The sequence below is a fragment of the Corvus kubaryi genome, unplaced genomic scaffold (assembly GCF_017639235.1).
Source record: "Corvus kubaryi isolate FWS band 111438036 unplaced genomic scaffold, C.kubaryi_AGA036_p1.0 37308, whole genome shotgun sequence".
Taxonomy (NCBI): Eukaryota; Metazoa; Chordata; class Aves; order Passeriformes; family Corvidae; genus Corvus; species Corvus kubaryi.
The window spans coordinates 6,470,459-6,494,710 of NW_024581096.1; the positions used below are offsets into that span (position 1 = coordinate 6,470,459).

Here is a 24,252-nt window from a genome sequence, read left to right on the forward strand (position 1 = left end):
ACTAGGCACTGGAGGAAAAGGCTTTTGTAGCCACAGGGCTTTCTCTCCTCACCATTTTCTTACCTTCCTGTTCCTCTTCAAATATCTCTGACATCCACCTTGTTGTAGCTGCCAGGCATGACATCAAACTTGTGTTCCAGGCTGCTGCTCCTCTTCTCCAATGGCCAGGTCTAAAGAGCTTCTTTGCTCAGCTTCTAGTCTGAGAGGTTCAGCCCCCTCAGAATGAAGGGGAAAAAGTATTATGGACAAAGCCTCCCTTAGCTGCTGCTGACTAAGGTTAGAATCAAGATTGCCTGGAGCGAAGGGGAGTTACAGAAAATATATCTGTCAAAATTGAGCACAGCAGGGCCCAGAGAAACTTGAGTGTAACTTGGAAATAGATGGACAAATTTTCACAGGCAGTGCAGAAAGCATATCTAAGGTTGTAAAAGATAATGAGTCTGCCAAAAACTAAGTCCTTTCTCCAAATATGAAAGAACGAAAGATTTCCAGCCAAACTGTTTACAGAATTTAAAAACTCCCTTCAAAAATTTATTAACTCCTTTTGAGAAATAGCTGAACAATTCTCACTTAAGCTTCCCAGAAGAATTCAGATTGGAGCAGACAACCAGCATGGAAGGTGCTAGCTGGAATGGTGAAGGTCTGGCAAAATAATCAGGTACTGCCAACCAGACCTTGTAATTCACCAAAAAGATACCTGTGCCTCACCAAGTAATATAGGTATTTTCAGTGCAGGCACTGAAATTAATCAACTAAATTAATCAACTGAAACATTCTCAGTTGATTAAAGCTTTCTAAAACCAAACCAATTTTATTCTCAACACATTCTTCTTTTTTTTTCAGGTTGTGTTGGTACTTGTCTTGAATGTTTCATCACCACACAATTCTTCTATTGATCTCTCTAAGCCAAGTCTTACAAGCGTTATAAATAAAGCATACTGTGCAACTGGACCCTGAAACAGCGAAAATCTAGAGGACATGCACAAATCATAGGGGTAACTCTCTTCTGCAAATATCACAAAAGAAAAGGAATAGGAATCAAACATCTAATAATTTTAGCCAGCTGCTAATTTCTAACTATAAACCCTACAATTTGAACAGAAATATTATTCACACTCCCCTTGCTGGTGATTCTACATAGATATATTCCCCTGATGGGTTCATTCCAGTTTTCATAGCACTCAGCACTTTAACAAGAACCAATACCTCAGTGGATCTTCTTGCAGATATCCAACAAGCATAATAGATACTTATTACTCCTCAACACAAAAACTGTGATGCATCAAAAAAAATTTACACGAATCACATGAAACAAAGGCATTTAACATTATGATACAGCAAATTTGCTTTCTTTCACATTTATTTAAATCATTATATTTCCTTTGGTGCTTCCATAATCCCACACAATATACATTCACATTACCGTAGAGTACATTTGGATCCCAGACCACACCACTCAGTAGTCAGTCAGTCATAAATGGTCAATGTACATGTTCCAAATACAGTCAATGCTGTAGCTCTTGTTACAGTGCAGCAAGCATTAGGGAGTTCAGGCTCCCTACATCATAACTCATAGACTATGCTGAGCTGGAAGAGACTCATCAGGATCATCAAGTCCAACTCCTGACCCTGTGCAGGAATCCCCAAGAGTCACACTGTATGCCTGAGAGCACTGTCCAAATGTTCCTTGAACTCTGTCAGACTTGGTGCTGGGACCACTTCCCTCAGGAGCCTGTTCCAGTGCCCAAAAACCCTATGGGTGAAGAACCTTTTCCTAGTATCTGACCTAAACCTCCCCCGACATAACTTCAGGCCATTCCCTTGGGTCATGTCACTGGTCACCACAGAGACCAGTGCCTGCCCCTCCTCTTCCCCTCATGAGGATATTGAATACCATAGCAAGGTTTCCCCTCAGTCTCCTCCTCTCCAGGCTGAACAGAACAAGTGACCTCAGCTGTTCCTCACAAGGCTTCCCCTCCACACCTTTCAACATCCTCATGGCCCTCCTCTGGATGTTCTCTCTTCGTTTAATGTCATCCTGTGGCACCCAAAGCTGCCCCAGCACTGGAGGTGAGGCCGCCCCAGTGCAGAGCAGAGGGGACAATCCCCTCCCTTGCCCGGCTGGCGATGCTGTGCCTGATGCCCCCCAGGACACGCTTGGCCCTCCTGCCTGCCAGGGCACTGCTGCCTCCTGTTCAACTTGCCACTGACCAGGACCCCCAGGGCCCTTTCCATGGCACTGCTCTCCAGCCTCTCATTCCCCAGTCTGTCCATACACCCAGGGCTGCCCCATGCCAGGTGCAGAATCTGGCACTAGCCCTTGTTGAACTTCGTATGATTGGTGACTGCCTATCCCTCTGATTTGTCCATGTGTCTGTGGGGCTTCTCTGCCTTTAAGGAAGTCCACAGTTACTTCAAACATAGTCTCATCATCAAAATTAGTATCCCTTCGAGTCCTGTATCCAAGTGGTTTATGAAGACAGTGAAGAGCACAGGGCCTAAGATTGAGCTCTGTGGAACCCCACTGGGCATCGGTCGCCAGCCTGATGCAACACCCTTTACTGTAACTCCTTGTGCTCCACCCATCGCCAGTTTAACTTCAGCTCTAGAATGACTGAGGAAAAGAGGAAAATGCTAATATAGATGTAGACTTGAACCTTTCTGAACTCTGCAACAATTTAAACCAAGATTCCCGTCAAGATTTTCTGGTACATCAAATTTAACCAATTAGTTGCCCCACTTTTCCCCTGCACAAATAAATTCACAAATGAGAAGGTAACATAAAGGCCATGACAGTTTATTAGGGAAAACTGTACCTGTCTGATAATGTTGTATGAATACATATCACAGCTTAATTTCCTCCTGGACATGAACATGTCATTAATACTAACCTCCTAAAATACTTCAACTGAACCAAGATCAATTTCTGAATAGGTCTTAATACGTTCACACAGAATCAGTTTGATTGTAGTCTGATCTAATTACTGTAAAGACATTCACCAAAACAGTATCTTGACTTAAGCAAACATAAGTCATGGAACTCAGCTCAAACCTAGCTCATCACTCTGTCATATAATTAAATGATATATGGGAAAACAGGAGTACTGCTGGGAAGAACTGTTAGGGGAAGCGGTGAGTTTTGAATGTATCATGAGACACCATGAGGAAGGTAAAGAGCAAGTCAGCCCTATGACTGTGGTCCTTATTTTATGGTCAATCTTGTTTGCAGAACTGTTTCAACAGGCTGGAAATTGAGCCTTTCCTCACTGATTGTCCTTTCTTTAAAAATACTTGCTTTCCCCTCTTCATTATTCTGTATTTTACTGCTTTGTGTATGTACTAGAAGCATCGCCAAACACAGCTTGTGCAAAACAGCCATCTCCAAACATTTGGGGATGAATCTTAGAACCAAAACTACATTCTTGCATTTTATTCCTCTGAAACAGAAGTGCAGGGTTTAACTACAGAAACTCAAATGATCGAGTGAAAGAACTGCACATTTCTGCTGCATAGGTGAGGAATGATTTGTACTTAACTGTAACTGTTGCTCAACTTCCTTTTCCAGGCTTTCATTTGTTTAAGCTGTTTTTGATTCATTCAATTAAACAAAAAAATAAACACTTTGCTTCCTTTCAAAGTTTTGTTATTTTTGTTTAGGAGGAAAAAGATAGGATAAACAAAAACCCTCTTTCATACTTGTTGGGGTCCCTCCCCTGCCGTGTAGCCCTGGCAGAGGGGCCCTGAGGGCACAGACACGGGGTTTCCCTGCCCCTGCTCAGCCTCGTTCCCATGGGTTGGTTTGTGTTCCCTGCACGGGCAGAAGGACCCTTGGTCCCGTGACTGGAACAGTTCCTGGGCAGAGCCCCGGCCATGCGGCTGGAGAAATAAACACCTCTGACACAGCTATCAAGAATCTGTCTGTCCATATATATTTCCTTTCCACGGGACTCCTGGTTTGATATATGCGTGTTGCAGGATCCCCACTGCAACTCATACTGACCTATAAGAAGGAAACCAATAGGTAAGAAATACAGACTTCAGACTTAATTCAAGGGAAATAAGCCATAAACCTCTTTAAAAGATAGTGTTTACATATATATAAATGCACCCTGCTTGTCAAAAATATTCATACAAAAATTAAGACAATTGTTAATTCTTGAGTGTTACAAACATAAAAATGCCACCTGTTTTCCAAGTCAGTTCAGCCAAGACTTCAGATCATTTATATCACTGAACATCCCCGAAAACTTTTAACTTAGTAAACTAATGAATCACAGTGGATTTTCAACTCAGACAACTGGCAGTGCAGATGCAAGTCTGAAGTTAAACTGAATCAGCAACTAAACAAAGAGCAAATAATCTGAAACTTAAAAAAAATGTTGCAGCCACATAGCTTGCATTAATATCCCCTTGATATATGCAATTTTTATTAGGCTAACTCTTCAAATATCCACTCACAGTAACACTATATACCAAAAAAACCCACCCCTCACTGTATTATTTATTTCAGAAAGGGAATTAAGTGGTGTACTTTTGTACATGTGCTTAACATCCTAGTACATGTAACAAGTAGTCTCCATTTTCAGGGAAAGTGTGAATAAATTTAAGTTCTCCCTTTTGAGCCAACACTGGTCATAAGAAAGTATGCAAACTGGATGGCAGCTGTTTTTTTTCCAGTCAGTGAGAGGTTTCATCATCAGTTCCCATCATAGGCATCAACCCTTCATTCATTCAATCATAAAAATGTGACTTACTAGAAAAGGAAAAATAGAGTCTAAAGGCACAGAATCACATAGCTGCTCTAGTAGGAGTCTGTAAACAGAGAATTGTTTGAATTTAGGAAATCCAAATCTAGGAAAGTAAAAAGGCATCTGAAGCAGGCTTTTATCTAGCCAACTTCCTTAAATACCCAAAGGGCTTTGAGGTCTACGAAGTATGCAGTAAGATACCATATTTCAAAAAGCAATAAGGCAAATAGTATATTCATTATTTCAAAAGAGTTACAATGGTGTAGGCATACACAATATAACTTAGTTACAATGCGTGGTACTGTTTCTACTACATAGCCCTATAACTGTTTCCTTTCTACATAATTGGAGATTAAACCCGGGTTCTAGGTGAACACAAACCCATCCTTGTACCGCCATCTACCACTGGCAACAGCTCTTCAGCAGCATTTGCTCTGCTGCCTGGGTCATGTTTGTGCTGAGCAAAGTCCACAAATCAGAGATTAAACACTGTCATACTTGTGAAGAGCTTCTTCTAGCTTTTGTGTCACTTTTTGAAAAAAGAGTATTTGCTGTTGCAAGAAATGCTGCATCTGTGATTTAAAGTCCCTCACACGAATTTTGTGGAAGTGATTAATTTCTGCAAGGGTTGCAAAAGAAATAATGTTACAACGTTCTTGAATGCCCTCAGCTTTTTGGAGCTCCATCTTCCCCTCTTCCACGTGCCGCTTACTCTCCTTTACTTTGGTAAGGGCTCCTGTATAAAGAACAAAACAAAACTGTGAGGACCATGTACACTTGACTACTGAACTTTAACAAGTGATTTAATAACAACAAGGATTTGTATAAGGCTTATTCTCAGTGTATTTATAGGTGTGCATATATATATATGTGTGAATGAAAAGGAATAAAATAAAAGCTTTTTAATGTAAGAAAAATCACAGATCAGTGGATCCTGTGTAAAAAATAAAACTGAACACTTTTTTAAGGCTCAAGCATTCAAAAGATACTAAAACATCCTATTTCACAACCTTAAAAATCAGATGGAGTCCTTCAGAGAATAACACTATCATTATACAAGTAGCGGAGTAAGTGAAAGCACAAGAAAACTAGTCAGACCAATTTAAGCCTACATAAACACCAGAAAAATAACTTTGTTAATAACTGGACTATATGAAATATCCTTTTTTCCCAATCCTTGTGAAATATCAAAAGCAGATCTTAATACACAAAATCTTGTCAATACATGTTTTTGCTTTTACACCAGAGATAACTCCAAAATTAATTACTGAGTACTAGAGAATCTAAAAGTTTATCTCAAAGTCACAGATGCCCAGGTAGACCTTAAGCAGTGCTGTGAAAGCTAGTAGAAAAGCAGTTACAGAACTGACAGTCCTTCTCCAAACAGCTAATTAAATCACACGCATACTACAAAGGCAAAGTATCACCCAAAACAGACCTACCCAAACCAGATCCATAAAATGATAGAATACCAAGATACCTCTTAAGACATTCATACTCTTGGACTCAATTTCCCACAGAGCAACTTCTTTGCTTTAAACATTATACACTTATTTTATTTGTATAACTAAACCAAATCAGTAGTACCGCTTTTATCATCTCACTAGATTCTTGCTCCTTTAAATATTTGTAATATCGTAACTCTCCTTCCAGATTACACTTCTTACATGTGACTACAGCGTGCTGCCTGAAGGCCAAGGGCAGTGTCTATCTCTGGGGGCTGCAAGGCAGAGGCAGTGTTCCACACCTTCCTGGCTCCCATGACATGACAGTATGATGGCTAAGAGCTTGGCACTGGCTGCTTCTGCTGACTGACTTCATCACCTTCAGCCTGGCTCCAAAAACACCATTGAAAAACCTTTTCCACATGCAGTAGTGCCAGCAGTGGCGCTGTGCCAGAAGATCTGTATGTTGTCCTCTAAGGAGTAAAGAATCTGTGAGGTAGGGTACGCTCTGAAAAACATTTAATCCCTTCTCCTACAAAAAGAACACTCCTTTCAACAAACTTAACCAGTCTTAGCAAAGAATTTTTCTGTGCTCTGTGGGCACAACAGGAATCCATGCACAGCTGTGAAAAACAGAAATTTGGGACTTACTGGAAGCCAGATGTAGCTAGTTAAATAAACATGACAACTCTTCAGTTGTCATGTGGGAAACAGCTTTAGATGTTATTTCTAGAATGACCAAACTGGAAAAGAATACTGAAATTCACAGCATCAGCAGCTCAAAGCATAAATAAGCTCTGGAGCATGTATAACCTTCAGATTATAAATAAAAATATATAGTAAAAAACATACAGTACCAAACACTATTGCCCTCCAGACTAGATATATTATGCAATTTTTTGCTGTTAAAAAAAAAAAAAGGGAAAAAGATTTATAATTAGGGAAGGAATCCAATGGGAAAAGGTACAATCATTAACACTGCTCTCTTAATGCATATGGATCATATTGGTCCTGTAGTGGTATTTCCTTTAAAACCTGGACAGACTACACCCAGATGTCAGCAATATATGACAAAACTCATACATATGCTTAAGTATAAACTTGCTTGGGGTTTTTTTGAAATGCCTTTAAATGAAGCACTTAATTATTAGTAATATAATTAATCTTAAAATAACTACATAGAGGGAAAATCTTATTTTAGGACAATCAAGGAATCCTCCTTAAACACAGAGAAAAGAAAAAACAAAACCAAACCCATGTGCTTTGCTTTAAGAAGCAATTAATCATTTGTTTTAAAACATCATTTTTAAGCTGTTCAGCATCTACTGAAATTTGCAAGACTTAGTTTAGCAAATCGTAGTAAAAAAGTGCTGTTAGTTTTCATGGCTTTGAAAGCAGCTTTAGTAACAAAAAACCCCCAAATTTTCTCCAGACACCTTTTCATAATCTACAGTTCTTGTATTTTAATCTATGTGAGCAAAACCCTGAGCTGAAACAGAGATTTACTGATGTGGAAAGTTCAGTGATTCATCCTATGGTGAACAAGAGGAAAAGGACAGGGAACTGGGGACTGGAGAGCAGCCCCTTGTGCACATCCCTCTTGAAGAGAAGGGTCTTGCACAGAGATGCCTAACTAGGGCATGGTAACCCCTAAGGACTCCCAGCTCACAACTCCTGACCTACTGCACCCCAGGCTGTACACCATGAACTCCTCCAACTCCATCTTCACTAATTGATCCATCACACTCAGCACCTAATCCAGCACTTCACAGCTCCTGCTGCCACCCTTGTGGAATGTTGGGGTGAGCAAGGCCCTGCAGTCTAAAAGTACACCTGCAGAAACTTCTCCTGGTTTCTGATTTTAATTATGTGAATACCAAGTATTTGTTCAGACAATCAAAAAAAGCAAGATATATTAAAAAAAAAAAAAAAAAAAAGGCAGAATCACAGCAGTCCCAGAAAAGGCTAGCACATATTTTAGGAAAAAGAAACAGAAGGAGCCACCTCCCAGTGCATATTGGCTCAAGGAAGCCTCCTGCTGAGTTCATGCCTGGGATAAATACACACCATCCCTGTTCCCAGAGGGATGGATTACATAAAAATAAATTACTGGGGTTTTTTTTTAGATCCAGATGTACAGATTCTGTACAATCTTGCTCATGCATTTAAAGTCTGGTCTATGGAAAAGACCTTCTGTCAGGAATCATGTTCCAGTGATCAGGACTAGCTTTCAAGCAAGTGAAGAGGGCCTGGATTAAAAATCATACAAAAACTGTGCTACATCTCTTTCTGTTCTAAAGGTGGGGAAAAGCATATATGAAGGATGTTTATTGCCCAAAGCCTTATATTAAACAGATGCTGGTGCTCACTGAATGCAGCTAAGGGCTTAAAAGAGACTCAGATTTCAGTCCTTGTTTTGAAATATGAGATTAGACAACACAAAATGATATAAACACGTTTAGCGAGGGACATTTGTGCTAGCAAAATTTGTGCTAGTGTATTGTGCTAGAAGCCAAGAAAACAGGGACAATAGAGCTTCTGATAGAAAGAATTTCAAGCCATAAAACACAGTACAAAAACAGCAACTTAAATGAATGCTGAGGAGTTATAAGGAAAAAAAGAAGTGTATTGAGACAGTAAGCTACTCATGCAAACATGAGATTGCTATGAGGTAGGAAGAGTTATATACAATCAGGGAAAAAGAAAACAAAACCAACTTAACCCGAGAGCACTCAGGTTTGGGTCAAACAGTGTATTTTCACATCATCTGCAGTTTTATTCCAGTAACAAATGTTCTGAGAATGTGTGAAGAGTCAGCTAAGGATGGGTTTGGATCCATACACTCACTCTTCCTCCACACAGGAAGTACACATGTACTCCTATGAATCCATGCTGATGCATATGTGTGTCCAAGTCCAAGTTGCACTGTCCAATGTGGCCAGAAGGCAAAAGTCTGGGGGCTCAGCTCTTGCAGACTGCAATCCAGACTGCTTTTCACTCAACTCCTTAGTCTCCCTAGGAAGGCAGGCCTGCCAGCATATGCAATCAGAAGCCAAAGAACAGCGACACCTGCTAGGGATGTACCATCTTCCCCTTTCCACCTCTTATCAAAACACCCAAACATCACCTCTCAAGTGCTGCATGCAACAAACGGGAGTGAAACATCAGCTGTGTCTGAAGCTACTAATCCACACAAAATTCTGCAGGGCACGAGCCCTTTTTTTGCTCTCTGTTTGCACAGTGTTTACTACAATGACATCTGTTTCGTGGCTGGGCTTGGTCCATTCTTAAAAAATACAAACAGTACATTGCTGTAGCAGCAATGATTTAACTGGATACTGTAATGCTGCATATGGATGAAACACAAACAAGCATCAGCTCAACGCTGCTGAATACAGCACCTGAAGCAGTGGTCAGTGACTGTTAAAGTCACTAGGGTCTGAAATTCACAGTCAGTCTCAAGAACCCATTAAGTCACCAGTGCATAGAAGTCTTCAGTATCTCACTTCAAAACACTCAGCTTGAAAACTCACCCAGCTTGTAAGAGCCAGCAGGTTTATTTTTTATATCCTATGATTGTAATGCCTTTATCACTGCAGTTATTAAAGTGTTTCTTTCACTTCAGTGATGAATTATGCTAAAACAGAGCAAAGACACTTCTTTTTTCTTACAATCTCTCAGCAGTTGCACCTCAGAAATCTTGTGCAAATAAGACAGACGATCTATGCAATAAATATTTCACCTTTCTACTATCAGCAAGCTACAAAATAACGTTTAGTGCACTACTCACTAGAAGGTAAAACAACTTATATTTCCCCACCATTCATCTGTCCAGCACATTAAATCGTCTAGTAGCATGATGTGCCCTTCAAAGCACATTAATGAAGGGAGAGCTTTGAACCTGTCGAACAACTCTCTTTGTTTTACTTTTCTTATAAGATACTGCTATAATCTAGACACCATCTCTAATGGAAAGGGAAAAAAATATATTCATGATGCTGCTTTCATAAAAGGATGTAAAAGCAGATAAAGTAACTAGAACTGTTTTCTTTTTCCTTACTTAATTATGAGATTATTTAACTACAGCTCTTTGCTTAAAGATTTGAAAAAGCAAACCCTGGGTGGCTCACATGCATGGAAATAACATTATTTCTAATCCAGCAGAGTGCTGCCGGAGCAAGTTGGTCTACATGGTTGTCCCTCTTACCCCCTAGCAAAGATGTTGTTACAAGATGTCTCAAATGACTAATCTAATGAAAGAATGCAACTGGCCTGGGGAGAGAGATGATGGCTTAGCTTTATCAATGGCTTAGCTATGTGATCCAGGTCAGCCCTGGGTTACACAATCATTAGCTCCAACACAAGGGAAGTTGCAGAAGCATTTCATGAGTGTCCTGGTCTCAGCTAGGGTAGAGTTAATTTCTTCTAAGTAGCCGTTACTAAGTAGCTGTGTTTTGGATTCAGAATGAGAATGGTGTTGATAACACACTGATGTTTGGGTTTTTGCTAAGGCATGTTTATTCCAAGTCAAGGACTTTTTTTTCCACCCTCCTCCTCACTGGCAGAGCATGAGAGGAGGTACACAAAAGAAACTGGAAGGGATCATAGTTGGGGCAGGTGACTGGAACTGACCAAAGGAATATTCCACACCACAGAAGTCATGCCCAGGATATAAACTGGGGGCAGTTACCCAGAAGCACAGCAGATCTGGCTTTGGGAAGGGGGGTCTGGCATCGGTCAGTGAGTGGTGAGCAATTGCACTGTGCATCACCTGTTCGTTTCCTTTTTATTATCATCATTATTATTATTCACCATTATTATTGCATTTTACTTTAGTATCAGTCAATTATTAAACTGTTCCTATCTCAACACACAAGCTTTACCTTGAGTCTCCTCCTCATTCCACTGGGGCCGGGGTGGAGGTGGGGGGGGGGGGGGAGTGGAGAGGAAGAGAGGAAGGGGTTGAACAAGTGGCTGTGCAGTGCCTAATTTCCAGCTGTGCTTAAACCACGACAGTGAGGTAACGCATAATGTGAAATCCTACTACGAAAAAAGCCCCCAAACTTCTCCCTCTCAACTGCAAGTGAAATAGTTTGTAACCAGAGATTTTGCTACACTGACAGATTATTTTCTTAAGAATGCTCTGAGCACTGATTAACAAAAGAAGCCTACACTGAGATTCTGCAAATTCTTTACATTTTCTGGCCAAGATTTATAATGGAAAGCAGCATAATAGGAATTTGCCTGAAATTAAAACCAGAAGACTTTTTCAGTAGAGACTGAACTAAAAGGAATGTCACAGGCAAAAAGTACCATTACAGTTATTAATACCGGAATGAGTTGCTTTTTTTAAAATCTACAGGTTTACAGCAAAAAAAAAAAAGCAAGTGATTTTCAAAACCAAAGGCAAAATTCTGCTACTTGTTTTTGGTAAGTGCCAACGCAACAGTTTTTAAACACAGCCTTTGTGTTTAAAAGATGATATTCTTCTCCTTAAGGGCACAAAACCACTTTAACAACATTCCCTTTTGCACAGTGAAATGTCAGAAGTATAAAACTCAAATACATCAAACTGCAATTACTTTAGTATTACAAGGGGTTTTGTGGATACATGAAAATGGCTATAATGCTTTTAGAATCTGCAGCCTAACAATAGTCTAAGAAGTAAGGTTTGTGTTTTATTATTTTGCTGCCCATTGCTCAAAAAAGAGCCCAGAATAACATAGTACTATCCTGTAAATGTAGATTTATAAATTACAGTACTCTGCTGATATCTAGATCAACATTGACTGACTGCAGAGTTATTAACATCAGACATAATTATGTGTTCTTTCAGTTACCCTGCTGCAAAGCTTATTGAAAGTTGACACTCAAAAGTATATTCTTCAGTTCAAACTGAAGTCACTTTTTAATGTACACAACCAAGAGATCGCACACAAATAAAACAGTCTTTGCTAGAGATTTCAGAAAGTTAATTAGTTGTAACCTCATCTGATGATCTTAACTTATAAATTGATTTAATTAACGTAAACCAAATTAATGGTACTAGAATGCACAGTGTAAAATGACAATTTTTCAAAACTACCAGGGTTACTGGCCACTATACATGTCTAACTAATACTTCTAAAATTTAAAATAATATGATTATTAAGATCTGATTAGACTCATCAAGCATACATCTGCTGGTCAGTGTACACACACAGAGGAAGAGCATACAGAGCCGATTTACTTATCCAAATCTACAAGGACTGTAATCATACCTGTGTATGGTCAGAGAGTCTAAAACGATTACACTATTGAAAACATATTTAAATTTCCATACTGCCAATGGGCATTTCAGTTCCAGAGTACCCCAGTGAAAACTACAAGCTTTGGTGTACAGCACCTCCAGCACAAATGTTTTGCTGGACCATGCTATGTGAGCATATGCCATACTTTGCCTTTGGAAGTGTTTATAACAGAAAGTGACAGCAAGATGGTCAAATAAATGAAAGAAACATTGTAGAATTACCATTTTAATGCACCTGCTGTCTCACATCATGACATTAACAAAATTTTAAAATACCCCAACAAAACATAATGCTACATAGGTAGCCACATTGAAAAAATATGTAAAATGAGATGAATATTTTCCATTCAAATCTTGAATGCAGTGACGTCAAAACTGTTATCTTTTGATGTATTGTACACCAGCAGTGTTTTAAGCAAACAAATGACCTTATTTTAGCCACTAAAGTATGTTTAAACTGTGTTCGTGAATAGTTTTGACTTTACAAGTACCTACAGTGATGTCTGACAGGAGGCCCACCAGGAATCATTTGATTGTAAAATCCAGCTGAACTATGTGTACAGCTCTCTGTTATCACAAATATAGTATTTTGCACCACAGTCTGAGAGGCAAATGCTAACTAATGCTGGGTTTGCCCAGTTCTGTACTTTTTGGCACTCACATGTACCATGTAAAACAGTTTTCCTTTGGTATGGTTTCAGCTCGCAGTGCAGACTGGGGGGACAGAAAAGAGCAAAACATAAACCAGGCTGGTCACCAGAAACACAGTACATTTGCCCATTAGAAAGTTAGTCATGTTTTTCAGGACCACACTTGAAAATTTAAGCAATTGGAATTTGCAGAAGTACCAAGATCAAACCTTTCAGTCATTTTTAGTACTTCTCATTAGTTTACATCTAACTGGGGCATCAAACGAGCTTTTAATACAGAACTCTGCTTTTCCAGAATTGGAGTTGGTCTATTATAGTTCAGTTGACACAGGTTCTGAACACTAATTTTTCCAAATAGGATGCCAAGAACAAGCATTTTATGTTAGAAAGATGTTACAGACTTTTAACAGATTTTGTAAATGCTCTGTTCACAATGTTGACTTCAAAACAACAACCATAAGAAGTTATGCTGTGCATGGGTAATAGAAATTAATTTTCAGTAGAACTGGTTAACAACAAATGAGCAGAAACGTCTCCTCCTCCTCTCCAATATGGATGTAAGCACTATTACATTAAATTGTGACTTCTGTTAAACTTTTTGTAAGGTTCATGGTATGTGGATGGACAGGGGAAGACAGGTAACGCTGTGTATCAATGTCCATACACTATTACTAAGAGAAGTAAGTATAAATGCAAGTTCCACTGACTCTTACATCACTGCTTTATTGGGGCACAATGAAACACCTGCTTTTGAATGTTGTTTTCTCTTAAGGCAAAAAGAAAAGCAAAGAACAAGCACAACTTATGATGTTTGCTTGTCCATCATCATCTGCTTAGCTCCACTACTGTCCTAAGATGAGCAAATAAAACATGTATAGACAGTTTAACATAAACTCATAAGAAAAGAGGCAAGATACAAATAAAATACAGATGCTGGTTTACTTTATCCTAGTACCCTTTAATTGCCCTCTCTTAGATATCTGAATGCTGCAGTTTTCCTGTAAGGACAAAAAGAAGTACAATTCCTGTTGCAGAAAAAATATTCAAGGTAAGCCATCATTAATGTAAGCAATAAAAATATTTTATATAGTACAAAAGCAAAACATGTGGAAATTATAATAATATAATCTACACTCCTATTATTTCAAAGAAAAGCTTCTTTAATATACTATACTGCTAGTTAGCCAGCATAGCTATTCATGCATATAAAGATTCAAAATAATAAAAATTCTAAAAAAAATTAGAATAGTAAGTTGCTTTTTACCATGGGACAACAAAGCAGTATACACTCCAAATCACAGGATGAACCTGCTTTTCACACTGTTAATGAACTGCACGTAGGTATAAAAAGGGTAGCTTAGTTCATTATGGTTACAGAAGTTGTCCACCCATGATGTGTACCTACTTAAAACAAAGGCTGAAAACATCACATTTCTTCCTGTTCTGCTACAGCAACAACCCAAAGTCACTGGCAAGAACTGCACAGATTGTTTAAATGTTTGGTGGGGGTTTTTTTTTGTTTGGTTTTTTTTCCATTTTATTTAAGTCCTCATGGCCTTCATGAAAGATACAAACAAGACCGTGTAGAAAGCATGTGCCATTTGTTTGCCCTAGTCCCCTGATAAGGCTCATGTCTGGGGTCTCAGCCAAATGTAATTTCCTACTTTTTTAATTAAAATTTTCAAATTCTGTGCTATTTGAACCAGGCAATTTAAAATACATAAGGTGCCAGCTGGATAAGCTTATACAGTCTGCACTTATTGACTTGGCACTTTAACTGTTCAAACAAAGTTAACAATGAAGTCACGGAAAGATGCTGGAAAGGCTGGAACACGTCCTTGTTTCAAAGGTGACTTACAAACTGAAAAAATCAGTCAGCTTGTTTGTTTTTGATAACGTGCTAACAAAGAATTGGAAGAACTCTGGGACCTTCTTTATATTTTCAGTCTACCAATTCTTGTCTTCTGTATTTGGATTGAAGCCCCTTCAGCCAGACCAGGAACACTCAGAGCTGCAAGAGAATCATCCTACTATCTAGATTCTTTGTATGTCTCTCAAAAGGCACTACTTTGTTTTTGAAACAGAATTATTTCTTCCTTCTACAATGTAATCTTGAATTTTTCAATGTTCAATACACTGTTCTGCAACTTCCTAGTTGCTCACGGGGCCTTCCCAGTAGACAAGGCCTTACTGCTTGTGGTGAGCACAAAATATGTGGCATTTTCTGTGATGTGACTAAAAATCTGATGAAAATTTATATTTATTTAAATATGCACTGCCTGCAGTCAAACCTAGAGGTGTTAGCTCCAATCAAAACTTCTCCTGTTAGGACTAAGGGGGTAGACTGGACAGACTTTCTGGTGTGCAGTAATGCATGTATAGTCTCTCCCATGGAAGGAAAAGCTATACTCATCCTCTCCTACCAGCAGGTTTTTAAAAAAAACAAACCCGTGTTTTATTAGCCATGAAATGTCTCTCTGTTACTGAAGGTGTATAATATCAGACTAGCTTCAAAAGGTAATAGGAAAAAAACCCATCAGGACAGTATGAATCTTGCTCCCCTAGAAAGCTACAGAGATTGTGGGGGAGTGGAAAAGAAAAAACAATCATACATTAAGAAGAGCCATACATCTTTCAGAGACAGGGCATAGAAGTCCTTTTTTTTTTTCCTCTTCCTGTTTAATTTTCTTCAAGTAAAGCTACCATTCAATTTTAGTCATTTACTCTTGTCCTCTGATTTCACACACACTAAAGCAGCTGTAATTTTATACAGTTTCTAAATGTGAAGATTCTTTCACATTCTAGCTCCATTTCCTTAAGGTTACCTTCAAATATTGGGAGACAACATTGAGTAATGCAGCAGCAAGCAGACAGTGTTACATCATCACTGTAACAGCTATGGGGAGGCTGACATGGCAAAAAATACAAGTATCCTTTCTCACCAAAGTTCTTACACAGATGAAGTGCCCATCTCTTTTTACTGCTCTAAGGGTCATCTGGCTAGGATTACACGCCTAGCTCTTAACCAGCAGCTACCTGAGTTGAAGCCCATGCAAAGTATATGCATCTGAGGGACAGAGGAGGAAAAAACCCTAAAAGGTGGATAAAAGCAGAAACAGTGATGAAAAAACCCATTCGTCTGCACAACAAATTGAAGAGCTTAGGAAGTAAGCATGAGAGAAAAGCACTGCTTTTACACTGTGATATAAAATTTTAGGTGCCAATATTAACCAGTCTGATTAATTCATTAATACAAATACCACTCCTTCCCTCTCGGGGGAAGAGGGAGAAGGAAGCTGAAAATGTTAGAGAGTTCCAGATTCCAGTGCTGTTTGGGTTTTCTGGTGCCTTAAATTTTGATGCACTTCTGTCTGGATAGATTTTTCATCTACAGTTTTGTAAGATATTCTAAAAACACACCCAGTGCATTCTTTAAAGCCTATGTCTAGAATTAAGTTTGCTTCAGGTAAATAAGATCATTTACCTTATTTTACTTTTCACAAATAGTGACCAAGAAACAAGTAAATCATTCAGGTTATTTTTAAAAATAATTCTCTTAAATCCTGGCATGCAAAGGAAATGGAATTGCCTGTATCTTAGGAAACATTTAGAACCACTTTCTCAGATCTCTTATAAAACCCATAACCAGAAGTTTGTCAAACACTAACATCATAATGTTAAGAGAGAGAAGAAATCTGGAAAGCACAGATGAAACAGCATGTTAGTACTTCTTCCACTTTATGAATCACAAGAGGCCAATTACAGTAATTCCTCAAACAAAACTTGAAAGAAAGAAATGCAAAATGCCCCAAACTTCTCTACTTTCACTAAGCAATATGAAGACAAGAGAGCCAGACAAGAATGAGCTAGAATACTAGCATATGCTGTCTCCAATTCTCAAAAGTGCACAAATTTTCTGAACCTGAACTTGCATGGGCCTGCAGTGAGCATTTGTGTTGAAGATTACTGAAGTAGGAAGATTGCATCAAATTGAGTGAAGCTTTAGCAATTAATATGTAGAAATTATTTCACCAAAAATGCCTAGGGAATTTCCCCAAGTAGACCTTAAATGCATAAAAGAGAAGGTATTATCCATTACAAATAGGAAGCTGCTTTTCTTCTCAAAATCAAAAAACCTGAACCAGTATTTCTTGAAAGATACACCAGTTCTACAATAAAAAATTACAAAATGCAGCTGAATTTTTTGAGCCCCTGGAACTTGATATCCCTCTTCTGCAAATGTCTTGCCGGAGGCTAAAGAAAACTGCGTACAAGTGTATCTGTCTAATATGTATCTTTCATTCCAAAAACCCACGTATGTGCCCAAGAAAATTCTCACGCAAGCACTTTAGAAGCATTTACCTACAAGGGGTTGAGGGCTGGATTCATCAAAGAGTTGGTGAATCTAAGGTGTTAAGAAGCTTCAGACACCACTCTGCCATCTACCCTATCCAGGCACCAGTTTTCCCTAATCACTTAGTTTTTCAAACAAAACCTATCGAACAAGAAGTTCTTGTAAGGGATGTATGCCTTGGTACTGATATGCTCTATACTAGCCTCAGTGGGACTCTCAAACCAAGCATTTCCAGATGGAAATGTGGGGTTTCCAACTTGGCACATTCTTTGCTGTAGGGTTCAATCCAATGAATCATCAGACCCGGACTAGGTTGTATATGAAACCAGGAGAGGTCTCTCTCAAAGCATTGACCAAGCTGATCCTCGACTGGCATGTGGTACAGAAATGTTCAAATACTTCCTTTGTCTCTCCTGTTGCAGGAACTTTAACTCTTCCTTCCCTGCAGAAATTTCCTTAAACATTAGGAACTCAAGATGAAAGAAAAAGAATCTTGTAAAAGAGAAGAGGAAAAGGAATCTTGTAAAATCTCCTATTGAAGCTATTGCCACTTCATAAAATGTCAATTAACAATATTAATAAGATAATGAACAGTTTGAAAATATTCCCACAGTCTGTTGGTTCACGTTTTACACAAATTACACAAATCAGATCACATACAATGTCCTCAGCACAGAAGGCAGAAAGACCTGAATCCCAGATCAATTAAAAGCACAACAGTTAACACATTTTCCTGGTAACATGCAGACAAAGCAACAGCAAGGCTTACATGGCTTTGATTCATAATTTTAGGGAAAAAGACAAAGCCCACATAGAGGGAAAGTTTTATCTGTGGCTCTTTTTGCAGAACTTGCAGAAAGTTTTCAAACAAAACCTCAAACATGCAAAGTTCTCAGTCCATAGCACAAAATGCACTTAAAAATCACGTTAGCAGCTCTTCAGCTAACTGCAGTACAGCAAAAGCATAACAGGACAAGGCAGTTAAAATTACAGAATCACAGACTATGCTGAGTTGGAAGAGACCCCCAGGTATCACTGAGTTCAACTCCTAGCCCTACACAGGATATCCCAAGAGTCACACCATTTGCCCAAGAGCTATGTCCAAACGCTTCTTGAAATCTGTCAGGCTTGGTGCTGGGACCACTTCCCTCAGGAGCCTGTTCCAGTGCCCAAAAACCCTATGGGTGAAGAACCTTTTCCTAATACCCAGCCTAAAACTCCCCACACAACTTCAGGCCATTCCCTTGGGTCATGTCATCAGTCATACATAGAAGGGATCAGTGTCTGCCCCTCCTCTTCCCCTCACAAGGGAGTTGTAACTGCAATGAGGTCTCCCCTCAGTCTCCTCCTCTCCAGGCTGAACAGAACAAGTGACCTCAGCTGTTCCTCACAAGGCTTCCCCTCCACACCCTTCAACATCCTCATGGCCCTCCTCTGGATGTTCTCTGTTCGTTTAATGTCTTATCCTGCAGCACCCAAAGCTGCCCCAGCACTGGAGGTGAGGCCGCCCCAGTGCAGAGCAGAGGGGACAATCCCCTCCCTTGCCCGGCTGGCCATGCTGTGCCTGATGCCCCCCAGGACACGCTTGGCCCTCCTGGCTGCCAGGGCACTGCTGCCTCATGTTCAACTTGCCACTGACCAGGACCCCCAGGGCCCTTTCCATGGCACTGCTCTCCAGCCTCTCATTCCCCAGTCTGTCCACACTGACTGTCCATACTCCCCAGGGCTGCCCCATGCCAGGTGCAGAATCTGGCACTAGCCCTTGCTGAACTTCACATGGTTGGTGATTGCCTATCCCTCTAACCTAATGTCATCCCCACTCTGATGACACCTCAATCACTGTAACCCTTAGTGCCCAACCCATAAGCCAGTAGCTCACCCACCACAGGATATGTTTGTCCAGCTGTGAGCTGGACACTTTGTCCAGAAGGATACAGTGAGAGGCAGCAACGAAAGCTTTACTGAAATCCAAAAAGATCACATCAGTTGGCTTCCCTTGATCAACTGGGTGGGTTACCCTGTCATAAAAGGAAGTAAGATTCAGTAAGCAGGACTTTCCTTTCATGAAGCTGTGCTGGCTGTGACCAAGGACTGCTTTGTCTTTCAGGTGTTTTTCAACATCTCCCAGAATAATCTTCCCTGTAACTTCACCACACACTGAATTGAGACTGACAGGCCTGTGGTTTCCAGGGTTCTCCCTCCTGCCCTTCTTAAAACTGGGACAATGCTTGCCAGCTTCCGGTCAGCTGGGACCTCTCAGGATTTCCAAGACTGTTTAAAAATCATTGTGAAGGGTTTTGCAATGACATCACCCTGCTCTTTTGGATGAATCCTATCAAGCCCCATACACTTGCAGGGATCCAGCTTGAGCTGAGGGTTGACTGGGAGTTGATCATTCTCACACTCACGGTTCTCCAGCTCTATGCACAGATACAGGCATGTTTTGGATACAGCTGCTTTTGTTTTTCCATCCTTCTTAGGTCCAGGGGAATATGATCTTCAGTTTTATCCAAAGTAAACAATATATTTGCATTATGTAGCAAATAAAAAAAAAGAGCACTACTCCTAATTTCAAGGTTCATCATTTTAAAAGCATGGCTATTTAATTAATGTATCAGTTAGGCTGCTGCTTCTGCTACTTATAAGGGAACTTAGGTGTCATTTTACTGCTTAATGAGGTTGTACACTAGAAAATAAAACCCTTGAAGAAAAACACATCAACTCTATTTTTCAGATGACTTCTTATCACCAACAGACATTTGTATAGTCTACAGAGACAGTATTATTTCTCAAAACTGGCAACCATCCCAGACAGTAAATTTAAAAGAAAGCCTTTATGTTGCAAGAACACCAAACAGTTCATATTTTCCTCTGAAGTTTACAGATTGAAATTTAAAAGCTGTACCATTTTAGAAGTACCTCTTAACAGTAATAAACCAGCAATATACGGTGTGCAAAACAGGACTCTCAGTTTTCCTCTAGTTTGCTGTCCTGTAGCAGAAACAACAACAAACACATAACCCACACAATTCTGTTCCTGTCACGACCATGGACACTCAAGAGACCAACCTCTCATGCCCATGCCATATTCCTATGACTAGTATGTACCATGGATGATATTGTGAACACAGTGCTAGCCCAGAGGTGCTGGAGCATTAATAGCCGCATGCAGGAGAGCTGGACATTTCTCCAAGCCGCTCCAAGACAGTGCTCTAGCCCAAAATCACCTCTACGTATTTCACGCTCATGCACTGCTCTAGGTATTTACATGAACCTTTCCCAGTTCACCCGTAGGTGCAAAATTCAAACAGAATTACAAAAGAAATAAGGATGGGTTCACTGCATACCTTATTATTCCCAATCCTCTCTTCAAAGCCTTGTTTCCAAAAATACTTCAGTGAAGACCTCCATATAACCTTAAAGCTTGAGGATGCATTATTTAAATAGTATATACAGTCTGCTGGATTTTCCAACTAATAAAAATATCTGTCCCTTTACTTTTTCTAGAAGCTTACAGATAATCCTACTAGATGACAACTCACTTTAACGTGCTCTGCTCCTAAACATGAGGCATTGCCAAGGCGATCCATCTCTCCAAATCTAAAATATTTGAAAGCTGTTATCAGAACACAACACCACAGCAGCTAGCAAAGCAACTCCTCAAATGTTAGGCTTCACACCTCCCCTTCCTGTTCAAAATAAAATTAAGTTTCCACTCACAATTTTTGAGATTTGACAGCAGAATGGAAATCTGACTTAGATGCATGCAATTTTTATGAAAAGCTTATTTTCTTAAATAACAACAAATAGCGCACTTTGTAGCAACTCTCTTTCCTCAGACGTTCCCAGCAGTGCATACCTCTGGAAGCCCATCTTTTTGCTCTGCTAAAAAAAACTTTTCCAACTCTTTCTTTACCATATTTAATGTTCCAGATGCAAAACCCCTGGAAATGCCATGTAAGGACAAAAAGACTGATTCCCCCTGGGTGACAATTCACTTGGGATCCAGAACAAAACTTATTAATCTCCAAAATAATTTTCAACAAAGCTCATGCATTTTCCTGGGTAACTTATGGACGCCTATTTCTGCTGAGCATATGTGATATTTTCTTGGTCTCTTTTACAGCTCAAATCCCCACACCCTCCTGAACTTTTGAGTTGAAAACTACAGGTAAGGAATATAACATAGAAAAGAATGAATGATGGACTTACCTACTTGCAGTGGTAAAGAGTGCATGACTATCAATAATTTAACAGCAGCATCTCCACATACACAGTACTACAAACTTCTGTTTATCTGAACAAGTGTCATTAGTTACGTAGCAGATGTTTTTTTCATTTTTGAGTTTCTTTCATTCTGACAGATTACAAAGTACCTTACAAATAGCAACCTGAACCTGAAAAGCTTATTTTAGCTAGAAAAATGCTGAAAGGATATCAGGTGAGCAGCATCTGTTCATGATAATAAGGGCAAAGGTTGAGCAACTCCAACTAAGAACACTGTAGCTGATCATTACTCTTCCAAAGACACCACAAGATGCTTGGCTGAACAGACATGACCCAGCAGCTTTAAATGTCTCATCAGACTGATGCTGCAAAACATATACCTCCACATGCACCTTGAACAGGGCAGTCAATCAGAGGAGTGCCTGCATCTTCATATTACTTCACATTCATTACCTACTAGATGGAGATTTAAGATACCTAATGTAACTCAGAGTAATAGATGTTCCATACCACTTGACTTCCAGGGTTTGTAAACAAGCCTATTAATCTTTAGTGTATCAGCAGTAGAGCTAGATGTGGTTGCCTTCAGAGATATACAGCCAAACACAGCAATCTCTGACCAGCAAAACTCCCAGCTATGTCTAGGCCTTTGACACAGGAAAAAAATTGTCACTGATGTGTTTTTTGTTATTTCTAGCAAGGGTTTACTTACCTGAGTAAACACAGGAAGACTGAACCCAAGGCCAGCAGGACAGACACAGGGGAAATTTAGTCCCTGGTTCCTATATCTGTTGCATATCACTGACACATAAAACTTAAATTGTTTCAGAAAACACATAAGGGTCTTACCTTTCTGCACATGGATGATGTCTGGAAAGTTGGCCAAATGCCCCTGATATAGCGCTAACAAATCCATCACAGGATCTAGGTCCTGCCGGGGCTGATCTGCAAAGAGGTCCCCGATGGCATCATAGGCTTCTGCAGTGAAGGCTATGGCTTGGTTGAGGCCAGCTGAAAAGGCCTGCTGGTCCAGCTCAAATGCCTGACTGAGGCACTTGAAGGAGTGCCCCACCTTCTGGTATTCCTTCTTGAAACCAGTGACTTGTTTGCGGGCAAACTCATTGGCCGTGTGATTAAGTTGCAGGGCACTCTCATCCATCTTCTTGGTGAAGGCTTTGAAGCCATCCACCTGGCTTTCCACCTCCTGCAAGTCCAGGCTGGCTCCAGGGCCTGTGGGGACACTGATGGTCAGAAAAAAGTTGGCACCCACCATCTCGTCCTTCTCAGCCTTGCGCTTGCCCTGTTTCCAGGCCTTCTCGTCTGTGCTGGGACAGGTGAGGAAGTGCTGGAAGGCATCACACTGAGCCAGCACCGGGTGGCTGCACATGTGGTCCATCCACCATGCCAAGCCTTTGCGACGTTTGGAGATGAAGTCCTCCTCAAAGCGGCCAGTGGCCTGCTTCTCTGGCAAGTGGGGCACGGAGATTACGGGAAACTTCTCGGCCAGGCGCCCGTAGAGCCAGTCAAAGTGCTTGTAGCGGCGGTGCACCTGCTGCCCGGTGTGGCTGGGCACCAGCTTGTAGGCAATGTAGCTCTTCATGCCCTTGAATTTGGTCTGTTTGGTGGGGTCCTCGATGGAGCACTGGAAGGGGTAGGGGTTCTCTTGCCACTCGGGGCCCCTGGGGCCCAGCACCACGCACAGCTTGTCGCCGTCCTTCACGAAGCCCGACGCCTCGCCCAGCACGAAGGCCTCTCCGCCGGACTTGACAAAGGTGGAGAAGCGATTGAGGTTGCGGCTCACCGTGGCCGAGCTCTTGGCGGCGCCGCCGCCGCCGGGCGGGTGCGAGTGTCCCGGCGGGTGCCCCGCGCCGCGGGGGCCCAGGGACGGCTCGGAGCGGGTGGACAGGCGGTACCGGCCCGAGGCGCCGCCGCCCGCTGCCTCGTAGTCGGGGTAGGAGCTGCCCAGGGCGCCCGGCTCGTCGGCCACCGTGGAGCTGTCGTCCCAATCGTCGTCCCAGTCGTCATCGCTGCCCTGGCTGGGCTGGTAGGAGCCGCCGTAAGGCGGGAAGGGATACCCGGCGGGGGGCGGCGGAAAGGGCTCGGGCGGGGGCTGTTGCGCCGCCGGCTTGAAGGCGGCGGGGGGCGGCAGCGGCTCGAAGCCGCCGACAGGGACGTTGGCGTAGCGGGCGGGCGGCGGTGGCTCGGCGGCGGGGGCGCGGATCACCTGCACGTAGGAAGCCGGGAAGAGCCCGCGGTCCCCGCGGCTGTTGACGCCCTCCAGCCACCCCTCGATGTCCTGCTCGCTACACAGGCTCAGCACCTCGTGCTCCCGCAGCGAGATCTCACCCGGGTTCTCCGACCTGAAGTCGTACAGCGCCCGCGCCCGCAGCGCCATAGCCGCCCCCCCGGGGCGCTCCCTGCGCCGCCGCCCCTCACCGCACCGCGCCGGCGGGGCTGCGGCACCAGAGTGCCGCCGCCTTCGGGCTTCTCGTCCCGCCGGCGGCCTGCCCGGCTGCGCTCCCGGAGCCACTCCCGGTGC

At 41.4% G+C, this 24,252-nt stretch overlaps 1 protein-coding gene across 1 annotated transcript; it reads right to left on the bottom strand.

Moving 5' to 3' along the window:
- Positions 1 to 2,781: 2,781 nt before the first annotated feature.
- SNX18 (sorting nexin 18) lies at positions 2,782 to 24,249 on the bottom strand. Its single transcript, XM_042028359.1, has 2 exons — positions 22,563 to 24,249; positions 2,782 to 5,484 (listed from the first exon to the last, which is right to left on the bottom strand). The coding sequence occupies exons 1-2, from the start codon at positions 24,106 to 24,108 to the stop codon at positions 5,231 to 5,233; spliced, it is 1,800 nt and encodes a 599-aa protein (XP_041884293.1). The 5' UTR covers positions 24,109 to 24,249; the 3' UTR covers positions 2,782 to 5,230.
- Positions 24,250 to 24,252: the final 3 nt, after the last annotated feature.

What these genes read in the sequence shown, in the direction of transcription:
- SNX18 (XM_042028359.1), bottom strand. Translation starts at nt 24,108, where the DNA reads ATGGCGCTGCGGGCGCGGGCGCTGTACGACTTCAGGTCGGAGAACCCG. An exon ending in CATCATCCATGTGCAGAAAG is followed by an intron (nt 5,485 to 22,562) that starts GTAAGACCCTTA and finishes TTCTTTATACAG; the next exon opens with GAGCCCTTACCAAAGTAAAG.